Below are 16,711 nucleotides of genomic sequence, written 5' to 3'. Positions count from 1 at the left end.
CAACCAGGATTAGCAAACATCAGCTCAATACCAGTAACTAGCAATACGCAACATTTGAAAATTTGGTTGGTAATCCTGTTTTTATCAAGGAAGAAATTTCACGCTAAGCAAACTTTTGTGCTTAGCAGCTCTATGAAATTGGGCCCAGGTAGTGTATTGATGATAGTGGATACTAATTCGTCAGTAGTTTGTTGTGAACCAATCATTTATAGCATCCATTGAAACATCAAGAAAGACACCTATAACAGCAAACTGGTCTCGGCTTTGATCCTACAATCAAACCAAAAACATTTAGGAATTAAAGGGTTTGGGCATGGTTTGGGTAATTTTGGGGTAGAAAGCTCCCCCTAAAAAAATTACTTGCTGAAGGGCAGAAGTTTTTGAGAAAAGAGGAAAAAAAAATGCACAAACTAGCATGTACAATAGATTTACGTGACTCTCCTGAAAAAATTGCTCTGTGATTTTCACTTTTTTTCTTCTCAAAAACTGGACGCCTAATGAAGCTGAAACTTCTACGGATTCATGTCGTGGCCAAAAACTTGATCTACAAAAGGTTTTAAAACCCTTGAATAAACTAGGTGTAACTGAATAATCCTACTAACTATGTTGCCAAATCTGCTTCTACATCCAAATATTTTAAAGAACTTACCCAAACCATACGCACTTGCACTGAGCCTTTTTCTCTATTGTGTTGAATCAAGTATGGTTCACCATCGTAGCTGTAGTTTACTATAAATAAAAAAAAGGCAAATGAGCATTCATGCTGAAAAAGGGGATTTTGAAATATGAATTTTCAGGCCGGCTGAAAATTAATCAACTAATTCTTTCTTTGTAAGGAAATAGAAATAGTGTAAGAAGATATTTATTATTTTGATTTTTAACTTTTAAAAATGGAAATGCCAATACTTACCAATTGTTCCCTGCGCTTCTTTGACAGCAACTGGGCAACTGTAAATAACAAATTTAATAAACTTTATTAATAAACTTTTTGATTTTTTTAATTAAAAAAAAAAATGATTGTGTTTATTTGTAGATGCTCGTGTACGAACATTTGTGAAAGGCGCTTTTTTAATATAACCATTATTACTTTAATTATAGGAGAAAACGAAGATAGAAAAAAAAAAAGTAAAATTTCGTCTCTGACCTGATGCACCAGAAAGGTTGAAGGAATTCATCATGTAACGTTACATCCAAGATGCAGAAATCCTGTCAAGATTATACAAAACTTAGTTAGCTTAAATGTAGACAACCAGAGTGTCACAAAAAAAAAAAATTAATTCTACTCATGCAAGGAACTCCGTTCCACCTGATTCTCCATACACCGCTCAGACAAAGTTTAAGCCAAGATCTGGGCCCAATTTCATAGAGCTGCTTTATAGCACAACAATTTGCTTAGCATAAAACTTCTTCCTTGATAAAAACAGGATTACCAACCAATGGGAGACTTTGGAACGCTATGTGGCAGCAGACTTACCAGGTAACTTTCCATTGTTGACGTAGTTCTGAGCCTGCGCACATTACCGAGAACAATGGATTTTACCTGGTAAGTCTGCTGCCACCAAGCGTCCCAAAAGTCTCCCATTCCATTTGTTGCATACTGCTTGTTACTGGTATTCAGCTGTTGTTTGGTTGGTAATCCTAATTTATCAAGGCAAAAATTTCATGCTAAGCAAATTGTTGTGCTTAGAAGCTCTATGACATTGGGCCTAGGTTATTTGAAGATGATTTGGTGTCAAAATTGTTCACATGCATAGGCATGATATTTGGTCCTTAGGAAACAAGTAGGAACATTTTATTGAGTAAAAAAAAGGCTTGTCTACATGTACACATGGGCTTCAAAGACAGTGGACACTATTGGTAATTACTCAAATAATTGTTAGCATAAAAACTTACTTGGTAACAAACAATGGAGAGCTGTTGGTAGTATAAAACATTGTGAGAAATGGCTCCCTCTGAAGTAACACAGTTTTTGAGAAAGAAGTAATTTCTCAGTAAAATATTTGAATTGATTTCGAGACCTCACACTTCAGGTCTCAAAATCAAGCATGAAAGCACACATCTTTGTGAGACAAGGGTGTTTTTTCTTCCATAATAATCTCCCAATTTCGACGACCGATTGATTTCAAATTTTCACAGGTTTGTTATTTTGTGCATATGTTGAGATACACCAAGTGAAAAGACTGGTCTTTGACAATTACCAAAGGTGTCCAGGGGTGGATTTCACAAAGGTAGTCCTAACTTGGGACTAGTCCTAGGCAATGCTAAGAGATAGGACCAGTCCTAAGTTAGGATGAGTTACTGGTCCTAACTTAGGACCAGTCCTATCTCTTAGCATTACCTAGGACTAGTCCTAAGTTAGAACTACCTTTGTGAAATCCACCCCAGTGCCTTAAAAGACTTCCCAGTCCTTATTAATAATAACTGTTTTATGATTTATTCGAGGCAACAAAAAAATTAATGATAAAAACACAGAGGGTTTTCAGAAGTATACTAGTAAGAAATCTTGGTGAAAACAGCTGCAAATAAGACTAAAATTACTGCTAAAACATTAAAACACTGCGCACCCAACAATTTCAGTCACTGCTTACCTGCACTATTCCTTTGAATAAATCTGATTTCCATGGTAATTGAAGCTTTTTAGAAGTGAAAGAATGATCACTCATGACATCAGGTCTGACTGGAATTAACCTTATAAATCTTCCATCTGACGGTTTAAAGAAAAACAGTGAAGAAATATGTCATAGCAAGAATCATTTTTGTTTTGTTTTTAAACATTCATCTTTAAAGACACTGGACACCATTGGTTATTGTCTAAGACTCGTCTTCACAGTTGGTGTATCTCAACATATGCATGAAATAACAAACCTGTGAAAATTTTAGCTCAATCGGTCGTCGAAGTTGCGAGATAATAATGAAAGAAAAAACACCTTTGTCGCACCATGGTCACACGGAGTTGTGTGCTTTCAGATGCTTGATTTCGAGACCTCAAATTCTAAATCTGAGGTCTTGAAATCAAATTCGTGGAAAATTGCTTCTTTCTCGAAACTACGTCACTTCAGAGGGAGCTGTTTCTCACAATGTTTTATACTATCAACCTCTCCCCATTACTCATTACCATAATTATATTGAGAAATTACCAATAGTGTCCACGGTCTTTAATGAGGGTAAACTCTGATCAGCCCCCACCACTGCTTTCCATGGATGCACTCAGTACAAATACTTTTTGTTTTGATTTTCTGTCCGTTTGACAGTACTCAAGTGAACAAGAAGCCAGTAGTAATAAACTTTAGCTAGATTTCATAAATTGTGAGCAGGGGGCATGTTCATCGGAATTCGTATGAATTCTGAATTTTGAAAGACTGGGCTAAATGGGGTACAACAACAGAAGCAGGTGGTGAGTCTCAAGGCCTAGCACAGGATAATCTGAAGGGCACGGGATGTATTGAATTATTAAAACAAATTATCACATATTACACCATCAACCTGTTAAAAAAGAAGGACACCACAGACTCCTGCCAAAATAGCAAATCTTTACACAGAATTGGAGATCGAAAGCAGAAATATAGTATAAATCATGGCTGTACCTCTATTTTGCTCGGAGCAATGCACATTCTTGAACTGTTGTCCCCAGAAATTGCTGCGCTGATTTCGTAGCTCCACAATACACGTGAAGTCATGTAAACCTGTCAATTAAACGACACATACAAATCATCAATTATTTGTAGTAAAGAGAGGAGAAGAAACTAGCCATGCAAGATGACAATCAAGGTCGATCTTGCCCATTGGGGTTTTCCTCCCACATCTCAGACTGAATATTTCTTATTTATTGCCATAAAACTTTCTTGGTGAAGAGTAATGGGGAGAGGTTGATGGTATAAACGATGTGAGAAACGGCTCCCTCTGACGTGCCATAGTTTTTGAGAAAGAAGTAATTTTCCACGAATTTGATTTCGAGACCTCAGATTAACAGAACTTGAGGTCTCGAAATCAAGCATCTGAAAGCACACAACTTCGTGTGACAAGGGTTATTTTTCTTTCATTATTATCTCGCAACTTCTATGAACGATTGAGCTCATATTTTCACAGGCTTATTATTTTAAGCATATGTTGAGATACACCAACTGCGAAGGCTAGTCTTTGACAATTACCAATAGTGTCCACTGCCTTTAAAGCCATTGGACACTTTCTGAACAGAGCAAAAATTAAAAGTATACAGATTTACAAATACCTTACAGGAGGGTTTACAGAAGGTATTGGTTTCAACATCCCTTGAAATATTATTCCTTGAAATGCTTTACTTTTTGAGAAAACATTAAAACAATTATCAATTCTCAATATCAAGAATAACGGATTTATTTTAAACACATGTCATAACACTGCGAAATGTGCGGAAACAAGGGTGGGTTTTCCCGTTACTTTCTGCCGACTCCGATGATCGATTGAGCCTAAATTTTCACAGGTTTGTTATTTATAGATAAGTTGTGATACACGAAGTGTGGGCCTTTGGACAATACTGTTTATCGATGTTGTGCGATTGCTTGAAGTAGGATTTGAAACTTTGCATAGTGGGCATACGATATGGAAAAGTTTGCGGTAACACCATGTAATGAATATCTCTCATTAAGTTAGGGTGGTTCTAAAAAAAAAAAAACATGTTGGCTTCGATCAGTATGCTCTGATCATCTTCTGGAGAATTATCCAGGAGACAAAACCAACGGTTCTTTTCAGATTCACCCCGAGTCATTGAGAGATATAAAAAATTAAAGATTATTGTTTTTTATTGTCAGGAAAAAAAACCCAAGATGGCTACTCCAAGATAAAATTCTGTTCCTAAGGGATTCCGAATCACACAGTGACCACTTCAAGCTGTCTTGGTAAACACTTTCCAAAGTGCCACAAAAGACATAGTTTTTTTTCTGAGTGAAATTTAAGCCATTTCAATATTGACTTGTAATTTTACTCCAGTCTGGCTGGGATGAAGTGTGAAATTCCAGACATTGAACGTCAACATAAAGTAGAGTAGTATTTCTCTAAAGGTTGTTGTCTTCTGTTACAATCAACAGACGCTAGACTCCGTTCAAGGTGCTAGACAGTGTGAAAGATTCAAATCAATATCAGTAAAGGCATTGGTTGAAATTGCTTTCGCACTGCTGTAAATTGCATTAAATTTTGTTTCTAATTACTTCAAACTTGGCTACACATTACATTTATTTTTTGGCTTAAACTGCTTTAAACCTTTCTGCATGTTGCATTTATTTGTATTTGGTGAAAATTGCTTTAGCTTTGCTGCAGATTACATTAATTCTTAGGTTGAAATTGCTTTCACTTTGCTACGAATTGCATTCTGTGTCATGCGATAACAAAGAAATGAAGAGAATTCTACATTTTTATACGATTCCCATTTAGGATCTTGTCCCTTCTTCCTCTTCATAGAATGATGAACTGTGAGTAGGATTTGAAAATTTGCATCGCTGAAGTATAACTAAAAGAGGTGTGCAGTAACACCTTGTGAATATCTCTTTTTGAGTACTGAAAATAACCTGTGGTTAACGACTCTTTAGCCACCGGTTCTTTTCAGAACCAACACTTCTCAAAAAGAGATAATCACATGGTGTTACTGCAAACCTCTCTTAGATGTAATAATGATTAAAGGAACACGTAGCCTTGGATCGATCGAGTTGGTCGTTGAAAAGCGTTTGTAACTGTTTGTTATAAAATGCATATGGGTAGAAAGATGTTGTAAAAGTAGAATACAATGATCCACACAAACATGCCTCGAAATTGCACGGTTTTCCTTTTCCCTCGTCGACTAACACGGTCGGCCATTTACGGGTGTCAAATTTTTGACTCCCATAAATGGCCGACCGTGTTAGTTCAGACAGTAAATGGAAAACCACGCAATTTCGAGGCATATTTGTGTGGATCATTGTATTCTACTTTTAAAACATCTTTCCAGCCATATGCATTTTATTAAAAAAACGGTTACAAACGCTTTTTATAGACCAACACGTCCGATCCAAGGCAGCCTGTTCCTTTAAAACTCACCATAATTTGGGTCAATATCGTCAGGTTTGGGCCGGCAGGAAGGTAGACTGCATATTCTACTCCAAGAAAGAAAAAAGACAATCAAATTAAATCACAGAAGAAGAAAAACAAACTAACACCTACTGGTACATTTATCAAATCACAAATCCTGAATGACAAGTTAATAGATTTTATTTAGTAACAAATAACATGAACAGTATTTATTTAAAGGCAGTGGACACTATTGGTAATTACTCAAAATAATTATTAGCATAAAACCTCACTTGGAAACGAGTAATGGGGAGAGGTTGATGGTACAAAACATTGTGAGTAACGGCTCCCTCTGAAGTGCCATAGTTTTCGAGAAAGAAGTAATTTTCTACGAATTTGATTACGAGACCTCAAGTTTAGAATTAGAGGTCTCGAAATCAACCATCTTAAAGTACACAACTTAGTGTGACAAGGGTGTTTTTTCTTTTATTATTATCTCACAACTTCGACAACCGATTGAGCTCAAATTTTCACAGGTGTGTTATTTTATGTATATGTTGAGATACACCAAGTGAGAACACTGGTCTTTGACAATTACCAATAGTGTCCAGTGTCTTTCAGAAGAATTTGAAACTTTGCATTGTGGAAGTATAACTAAGAGAGGTTTTCGGTAACACCATGTGAAAAACCTTTTGGGTAGTGTTGGTTCTGCAAAGAACTGGTTGTTAACGATTCAGAACTAACACTACTCAATAGAGTTATTCACATGGTGTTAAGCAAACCTCACCTTATTGACATAAGACTTGCACAGAAATCCATCATTGTCCTTCGTCCCTTAAAGACACTGGACATCTTTGGTAATTTTCAAAGACCAGTCTTCTCACTTGGTGTATCTCAACATATGCACAAAATAACAAACCTGTGAAATTTGAACTCAATCGGTTGTCGAAATTGCGAGATAATCATGGAAGAAAACACACCATTGTCACACAAAGCGTGCTTTCAGATGCTTGATTTCGGGACCTCAAAATCAAATTATGAGGTCACAAAATCAAATTCAAATATTTTAGTGGGAAATAACTTCTTTCTCAAAAACTCTGTCACGTCAGAGAGAGCCGTTTCTCACAATGTTTTATACTATCAACAGCTCTCCATTGCTTGTTACCAAGTAAGTTTTTATGCTAAAACAATTATTTTGAGTAATTACCAATAGTGTCCAGTGTCTTTAAGCTCCTGCTTCATAACCCAATCTCCACTCTTTGCTAACACGTTCTGAGGAATTTATTTAAACCAATCCTAAATGGTCGGTTTTGGTGTGGAGTAAGGCAGCTTTGTGAATAGGAGTTGTTTTTTTGCCTTGCAAATAAAATAAAAAAATACTAAAAAAGATGTGTGCATACCTCTCTTGTGATCCTTGCGTACATCTTTGTATTAATCCATGATTGTGAAGGCACACTGATATAAACGCCAACTCACCACCATCCTAGGGGGAAAGGTAGAGAGAACCCGAACACATTAATCCACAGGTCAAAGGTTAAAGACACTGGACACTATTGGTAATTGTCAAAGACCAGTCTTCTCACTTGGTGTTTATCAACATATGCATAAAGTAACAAACCTGTGAAAGTTGAGCTTGATTGGTCGTCGGAGTGCGAGATAACTATGAAAGAAAAAACACCCATGTCCCACAAGTTGTGTGCTTTTAGATGCTTGATTTCGAGACCTCAAGTTCTAAATCTGAGGTCTCAAAATCAAATTCATGGAAAATTACTTCTTTCTCAAAAACTATGGCACTTCAGAGGGAGCCGTTTCTCACAATGTTTTATACCATCAACCTCCCCCCATTACTTGTCACCAAGAAAGGTTTTACAAATATAGTCCTAACTTAGGACTGTCCTAAGTTAGAACGAGTTACTCATCCTATATTCAAGATAAGACCAGTCTCAACTCTTTGTGAAATCCACCCCTCGTCCCACAGTTGAAAGAATTACTGTTGACAGCGTACTACTGCACATTTTTTGAAAACAAATGCAACAGGTGCATAATGTATTTTGGTCGGTAACCTGTGTTTTTCAAAGACAATATTGTGGTTTAAAAAACGTCTGCCTTTAAAAGTTACCAAACTATAAGGGAGAAGTAGCTCATGTGACCTTGGGAAAATCTTCAATGACCTTATTAAATGTTACTCAAGCCTAATTGTTCACCAGGAAAAAATACAAAAGTAACGCTTAGGCTGTGTCTGAATTAGTGGCTTCACCTACGGCTACGGCTAGATTTCTGTGCCATCATGCGTTGAGGTATAGGAAGTCCTTACCAACACACTTAGCAACAGCCGTAGCCATAGCTAATAATAATAATAATAATAACCTTATTTATAACGCGCCTTATGCCAAAGGATACAAAGCGCCAGGTATTTTTACTGCAAGGTGAGTGGGACGAAGTTTGAACAATGAGACCTAATTCTTAGCACCATGTAATGGTTTACAAGGTGCTGTGGCGCAATATGCTGCTAAGCCAGCCAGAACACGGGGGCGAACCCCTTCTCTTTTCGGTATTAAAGTGAAATGGGTTCTTTTACATGCGTTTACACAACACATGGGGCCAACGGCTTAAAGTCCCATCCGGAGGACGAAGCAATGGTTAAGTGTCTTGCTTAAGGACACAAGTGTCAAGGCTGGGGATTCGAACCCACACTCTGCTGATCAGGAGCACCAGAGTTTGAATTCGGTGCTCTTAACCACTCGGCCACAACACTTCCACAGCTTTAGTCGTTGATTCTGACACGGCCTTACCTTCCATGTAGCCACGAGTACACACTGACCTATGACCCTAAGGTCAACAAGGTCATCATAAGCATCAGGTGGATGACTAGTTGACAAGTTTTTCCAACACAGGTCATGCTGGATGAGTAGTGAACTTTGACACGGACTGCAAAGTAGAGGTCATGCAAACATAAATAACCACTAAAGGGGTTTGGATACTGTTGGTTTGACACAAAGCACGAATGTCCACAGATTTACATTTAACTTACAGAGCTTAAAGGTAATGATGGTAGAAAGCTTCCCCTAAAGTATTACTTGCTGAGGTGCTGTTGTGTTTGAGAAATGAGTCAAGCAATTTCTCAAAAATTTGACAACTAATAAAGCTGAAGCTTCTACAGATTTAATAACATATATACCTACATTCACAGTGAGTAGGGATTCATGTCATGACCAAAAACTCGATCTACAAAAGGTATCAAAACCCTTTAACACTCCTTAAGACAGCAAAATTCAAATATAATAATGAAAGGATTAAATTTAAAGCAGTTTTTAAACTACTTAAAATTCAACCCTTTCTTTATTTTTTTTAATTTAAAAGTTTGCAGCAAACAGTTTTAGAATAATATTTCTGGTATACTTATAACTATATCAATATAAACCACAAGGGAAACTGACGGGGGAAATTTTGTAATGATTTTGGGGGTTGAACAAAGAATTGACTAGAGTGGGATTTGAACCAACGCCCTCCGGATTAATGTGCCGGCGCTCTACCAACTGAGCTATCTAGCCCTATGTTGGCGGTGTTCCTATTTTGTCATATATCTTTGTTCGGGGATGCCAGTCAGAAGCCATATATTTTTTGTTCAACCCCCAAAATCATATTTATAACTATTAACACATAAATTGAAACAGGTTGCCCAAAGATAGTTTAAAGAACAGAAATTCCATTAAAAAAAAAAATTCTCTAACAAGAGAAATCTACCTGTTATCTGCAACTTTATTTCCTTTGAAGAAGATTGGCGCCTTAGCGATGATTGACAGGCTCTTCAGGGTTTTGATTGGTGGAAACTCTAGATGGTAAAACCTGACTGTGTGAGACATCGGGAAGGAGAATGAGTCTGAAGACGCAAAAGTAAAACTTGACTTGTTGCTGTCTTTAAGAACCAGCTCCCAAGTTATACCAAGTAATCTGAAAATAATCAAAGAAACAGTGAAGAGTCAAAGGCTCCAGAATAAAAACTAAAACACTCAAAAGGCACTGGACACTATTGGTAATTACTCAAAATAATTGTTAGCATACAAACCCGTTTGGTAATGAGCAATGGGGAGCTGTTAACTATTGTGAGAAATGGTTCCCTCTGAAGTAAAGTAGTTTTTGAGAAAGAGGTAATTTTCACTAAAATATTAAAAGACTTTAGTCCTGAAGTATTATTTTAGGCATCTGAAAGCACACCAATTTATGCAACAAAGGTGTTTTTCTTTAAACTTTCTCTTTCAATTGAGAATACTGGTCTTAAACAATTACTAAATGTGTACAGTGCCTTTATTTTCAGACTATTACACACTAGGAAAAGATTTCAAAGATAAAATGTGCGTTGTCCTTTTTTTTCTTTCAAAAATTGTAGCGGGAGTATACTGACTTTATACTTACTGAATTGATTTATCAAAGCGATCAGGGAGTTGTGTATAGGGGTTCGATTTCTTGAGCATGGTCGGAATTCTTGCATCACGTTTCTCAATACACCTGTAACAATATAAATATGCAAATCAATTGGACCAATCAGACAATGACAAAGACACTAGATCATAATACAAAGGTTTGGAAAATCATACTTAGCAGGTCTCGAAAATAACCCACGGCACCCACAGCAAATGCCGTAGTGCCCTGTGCTTTTGCCCTTCCCAAAGTTCCAATACAAATTCACATTTTCCTCAAAGAAGTGTCCCTTACCAGAGAAAAACTGCTTGCCCCTTTATGAGCGAAGTTCAAAAGTTCAAGGTTTGACAAAGTGTCAAAGTTTGAGCCGGGGTTTAGTAAAAGGGTGTCAAAATCTGCAGGAAATTAAAAAACTTGGTGTCCTATTGGTTCACTTACTTATATATCAGGTAAATGACAGATAAAACAAAGGTGTCCAAGTTTAAAATAGGGCGTCCAAAATACACACAGACATCCCTGATGCCTTGTGTGAAAGACAGCTTTCAAAGTTAGAATGTTGACAAATAGGAATGGATAAACAGCAATAGCAAATCAAACTTGGAAAAAACAAGAAAATCAAAGTCAAAAGAGACTTGCTCTCAATCTTACTTTCTGATGCATTTTGTTTTCCACGTCCGCATTTTGTTTTCCGAGTCCAGTGGTTTCAGTCGATGTCCAACCAAGTCGTTCTTACTAGCAGCATAAGAGCAATACAGACTCCTCCACAGTGTACTGTCAAATACGAGAGTCACGTTTAGCGTCATCAATAAAACTCATTGATTATAAAATCATGAAAATTCATCTGTGTTGGTAGTTCGATACGTCTAAATGTTTAAAGGAACATTACAAAATTAGTTTTTGCTAACAAAACAGTTACTGGCAGTGTAAGCACTTTATGTAAAAAAGTATGTTAATAAAACGCTCACTGAGCATTAAACTCCAATCGAAAAATTTGTTTTACTTATTTCTCATCAAATATGACATTTCAGACAGAAATATTTCAAGGGATGTTTTTTATTTATCATCATCATTAGACTGTGTAAGTTTTATGTAGATCAACCTATATCGCATCTGGTCTTCTGGAATCCCCCTGGCGGACATCCAAATCGCGGCAGGAGGAAAATGAGCTACTCTGACACCATCACCCGAGACACAAATCTCAATCAAAACGAGACTCAACAACTCATGAGGGACAAAGCAACCTGGCACCACTTCATCAAAGCTGCTTCTGCTATTCCGTCTAAGGACGACGGATGATGATGATGATGATGTAAATCTGTGATCATAGACAACTTTTTTTTGAAACAATTCTGTAATGTTCCTACAATATTTGATTACAACACTATAAATACTGTAGTAGTACAGTCGTTATCAGCGGGATGACCCAGAAACATTGTGATAAAAACATTTAAAGATGCTATGTCAGATTTTTGGCCCCAAACATTAAAAAATAGTTTTTTTTTAGTGAATGGTATTTCAAAGAGTATCACCCACTCTAACAAGTTAGGAACTTTTAATGGTCAGGAACCATGACAAAAATTTAAAACGTTTCTTATAAAACACATGAGAATTGGTCGCATCGTAAACTAATTTTGAGCACTTTATTTCACTGCTACTAATAATTGGCGGACTTTTTCGAGCAATGGCTCAAATGAAAGCTTGTAACTTTCTCGACCCCCATCAAAAATACCAATTGAATTTTAAATCAAAATTTTGGGGTCAAATCGGCCAAAAATCTGACATAGCATCTTTAAATGGTATATAAAATAAAGTGCTATTGCCTTTAATTTCTTACTTGTCATTGGCTAAATGATGCCATTTCTTACAAACACAGGAGCAGTTGATCAGACTGCTGGCTGGGAGATAACTCATCAGTTGAAACAAAACTTCTTCAGGCAGGCTTAAAATAAACAGATACAACAAATTCATATTGTTAAAAAGAAATGTTTGTTGCAACAAATTACTTAAAGACACTGAGACCAGCCTTCTCACTTAGTGTATCTCAGCATATGCATAAAATACAAACCTGTTAAAATATGAGCTCAAATGGTCATTGAAGTTGCGAGATAAAAAACACCCTTGAGGTCTCAAAGTCAAATTTGTTGAAAATTACTTCTTTCTACTCTAGAAAACTAGATTACTTCAGAGGGAGCCGTTTCTCACAATGTTTTATACATGTACTATCAACGCATGCACTTGAAAACTACCACACCTCAGCAAGTAATATTTTAAGGGAAGCTTTCTACCATCATTATCTTTAAACCGTGTACGTTTAATGATTATTTGTGTTCCGTGTCGTAGAAAAATGTACCCAAACCCTTTAAAAATGAAGGGCACCATTCTAAATATTTTGTGTGTGCGTTTTTGAAGAAAATGAAGAAAAACTTCTCCCACTTCAAGAAAAGTTGGAGGCAAAAGAACATTATGTTTAATTCCTCACTCATAAATAGTTGCTCTTCTCTTTAAAACTCCTGGTATTTTCCGTCCTCTAGGTGCCTCTGTCCCTCTGGATTTAGAAGAGCCAGTGGCTGTAGATAACGGACTCCTATTGGACGGTTGTTTCTGAGGGTGACTCTGATTGGTGCGCCCTAGATGGGCGCCCTTCATCATTTCTGTGAGATCCACTGCAGAGGGCTGTGAGCTATGGAAGGAAGAACGGTAAAGTCACCCCTAGCAATCTCCCCCCCTCTCAAAGTCAACTCCTCCCACCCTCCACCCGACAAAGTTGCCCTTCACTTTATTCACTATTTAATTATGGTTATATAGATAAGATAGACCCAGTAATTGGGGCGCTGTACTAATTTTTTTCGAAATCGGTCGTACTAGCACCCCAATAGGCATGCTACATTTGGAAACAGCATCATTTTCTATGACTGTCGTGACAGTCATAGAAAACGCTTCAATTTTTGTGCATACTGTCTATGTAAACCACCGTCTCCACCGTAGGGAGAAGGGTTAACATTAATTATTATCGCAAATACACTGTCTGTTACACTGAGTGTCACTGTTAGTTACTGGTTCAGTGTTTTAACAAACCAAACCTGAAAAAGTAGTGGATAACTTTCCGTATGGCGCCACCACCATTTCACTAATTTTTACAAAAAGGGATTTGTCATTGAGGTAAATTAGATACTATATTTATATTTCATATCGAATGAAAAAGTGGTGGCGCCATACGGAAAATTTTCCTCGAAATTGTACGTGTTGGACCAGATTGCCGTTTGCCGCTGGAGAGAATCTCGTAACCCTCCGTCCTTGCGGCCGTCGGGCCGGGAGGAGGGTTTAAGTTAACCATTTACGTTAACTTATTGCAACTAAGTTACTAACCAATCAGAGTAACTCAACTAAACTACCCCCAATTCATGGCCCCATAATCTAATCAACTTACCCGGCGTTGTCACGATTAATATCTCCATCATTCTTTGAGGTCTTGTGTGAAGCCAAATAACCGGACAGAAGTTTCTTGTGCCTTGCATTTGAGGCAGAAGCTGACATTATGAATGCTTTAATTTTACCCGGCAATCATAAACAACAAAACTATGCAACTAAGAAACAGTCGCCTCTTGAGGGCGGTATAAAGATTTCCTCTCAACGATGGCGCAATATGACAACAGAGGGCGCTATTTAAAAAACAAAGGAAGCGACAACAGAAATAAGAGTGCACCCATTGATCTCCATTATACTGACTGGATAGGTCATTGCGCTATGCTGCGTGCATAAACACGCGGCCCAACAATGGCGGCGCAATTCCTTCAAACGGGTAAATTAATGTGCACTTGGTCGGGTTTGAGTCTGTCAGTTGAAGTTGTAAAATTGAGAATAGAAATGGGGGGAAAACATGACGATCGATAGTTTGAAGTATGAAAAAGTTTCTGATCGAAATGCAATAAAGCAAACTAACTTTACATTTGTTTCTATCAAATGCCCTATTAGTATTATGATAATGATATTTAAATTTCTAAACAAACACTCGGCCGAGAAACTGTATTTGGATTCAGGTACATTTTTTTTTTATTCTTTCAGTTCATTGAGAAAATAACAATAAACCATATAAAGACAAAACAAGAGTCGCTCCTACAATAAACAATTCGAGTAGGCACTAGAGTGAGAACTACATACTCGCTAAAATCGAGGGAAAAGAACAAGAAAGATGAAAACAAAATACAATGTGATAATTGAGAGTTGACTCCATTAACAAATTTAAACTTTTTATTGTTAAGCTTCTATTCATCATGTTAATTGAAAAACAATCCCAACAGCAAAACTTCCATAACCGTTTTACTGTTCCGCCAGAAATAAATATTTTTATTTTGGTCAAAAATAACGAAGTCGGCTATTTCCGAGATGACTGATCCTCTCAACGAACTTGTATCGTCTGTACATAATTCGCATATACTTGTCGCTTTCCCGAACCTTTTAATTATTGATGCTATGACAAACATCTGTTGAAATCCGGGCTTCCCGTCCTCGTCGATTCCAGACAACCATCTGTAACGGAGAGAAAACAAAAATAGTATTGCTCGGTAAAAATAACAAATACTTGGCCTATAAAAACTATTTTTATGAAAGATAGTTTCAATTTCCGGCTTATATTTGTAACGTTAGATATAATAATAATAATATGAATCGCTAAAAAAATGCAAAGGCCTACCTACTTATGGAAAGACAATCCCTTTGCCGACTCAGTTTTCCCTCCTCCGGTGATTGACAGCCGCGCACGACTTCACCATCAGCATTTTTAGTTTGTTTGATCCGATTCCAAATGACAATTAAAAGGACGAAAACTTCTCTCTGCTTGCAGCAACTCCGTTTAAAAGTGTACAACGCATTTCGTGTGACGAACGGTCTTCACCCGTTTGAAAAAATACGCGCGCGGCCTGCGTTTGGACGCGATGTCCTATCCAGTCAGTATAATGGAGATCAATGACCACACCATAGAGCTAGGACCCCAGCGAATATTAAATTCAAAGATACTCAAGTTTACATTTAAAGTCTTGAGCCCATTGAACACCAATTATACACTTTTAAACAAATAAACTTCACATTTCCTTTACATTTTTGGCAGGTCAGCCATTAGGAATTTTTACTAAAAAAGTAGTGACCTATTAGGCGTTAAAATAAAATTAAAAAACACGAAAAATTCCGTCAACCTCCCTTGTAATTGGCCAGGGAGGTGGATAGGTGGAAAAGTCCTATTAAAATATGACCAAATAAAAAGCACCATATCCAGTCTTCTCAAAAGTTGAAGCACAGAGCCATGATTCGGATTATTTGCATGATCCCGAACCTTTTATATGGATCAGTGGGTTTATATCAATGAGAAAAACGTGTCTTGGAGCATGAATGTTGTCTTATTTAGTGCGGCACACTAGTACATGGAATAAAATGTAGGCTTACAGATGGTTTAGTGAAAAACAAAGTGTGATCGCTATAAACTAGATATCCAAAGATGCCGTCATTCCATGGGCTAAATAAAGCAAATACAGTAGAACTGCCACAACAAAAAGGACACAATGGCCAGCCCTGACCTCAACTTAATAAGTCAGGTCATTCTTAATTCTTGATGAAACCCCTTTTGCCAACGCAAGGCCGAGGTCTGGTGAAAGTTGAATCAATGTTTGAAGTGGACCATTTATGAACGAGGCCGTTGCCTTTGGATATTATAATGGCTTCAACACTCATGTATTGAAACAAAGTTCAGCGCAAAATGCGACTATGACCAAGAAACGTAAGCAGTTGAAATATTGAAAAGTAATTCTCAACATCACAACGTGAATATTTTGTTTTTTACTCAGACTTGATTTCCCGATTTCTTTATGTTTTTATTTCTTGGTTCTCTATTATTCCTTTCCCAATGTGATGCTTATAACCTTTCAAGAGGATTGTTTCACTGTAGGGCCCTAAATATAAAACTATAATGGTTAGTTTTACTTCCGGCATTGTAAAACTAAAATAATTAGTGTGATACGGGGAAGTTTGCTAGACTGTGGCATCGTGTAATTTGCTTCAAGGCCTTTTCTTAATTCTAGTGTGTTCTCATATTGACAAGTTCCTTTGTTTGAACATTTTAAATTTGGTCTTTGTGACGTAGCTGTCATTGGCCTAGCCGAAGGCGCTCGCAGATTTTACTCAGAAAACCCCCCCACACGTAAACACCCGCACACCTTGTGAGTAATCTCTATTGAAGGTTGGTTCTGAAAAGAATGTGCCTAGGCCCCTTTCACACGAAGTGCGACGC

The 16,711-nt window shown here is 37.2% G+C and overlaps 1 protein-coding gene and 1 non-coding gene across 2 annotated transcripts; both read right to left on the bottom strand.

Annotated features, from left to right (window-relative positions):
- Positions 1-112: 112 nt before the first annotated feature.
- Positions 113-13,995, bottom strand: LOC139934729 (F-box only protein 15-like). Its single transcript, XM_071929114.1, has 15 exons — positions 13,862-13,995; positions 12,914-13,114; positions 12,269-12,373; positions 11,083-11,205; positions 10,429-10,521; positions 9,760-9,966; positions 8,808-8,943; positions 7,416-7,498; positions 6,046-6,101; positions 3,585-3,683; positions 2,589-2,704; positions 1,145-1,206; positions 911-948; positions 650-729; positions 113-270 (listed from the first exon to the last, which is right to left on the bottom strand). Exons 1-15 carry the CDS (start codon positions 13,966-13,968, stop codon positions 181-183), a joined length of 1,596 nt encoding a protein of 531 aa, XP_071785215.1. The 5' UTR covers positions 13,969-13,995; the 3' UTR covers positions 113-180.
- Positions 9,494-9,566, bottom strand: Trnan-auu (transfer RNA asparagine (anticodon AUU)). Its single transcript has one exon. It is a non-coding gene; the product is annotated as a tRNA-Asn (tRNA).
- Positions 13,996-16,711: the final 2,716 nt, after the last annotated feature.

Source organism: Asterias amurensis, chromosome 3, assembly GCF_032118995.1.
Source record: "Asterias amurensis chromosome 3, ASM3211899v1".
NCBI classification, from domain to species: domain Eukaryota; kingdom Metazoa; phylum Echinodermata; class Asteroidea; order Forcipulatida; family Asteriidae; genus Asterias; species Asterias amurensis.
This window is presented reverse-complemented; position numbering and strand designations above follow the sequence as displayed.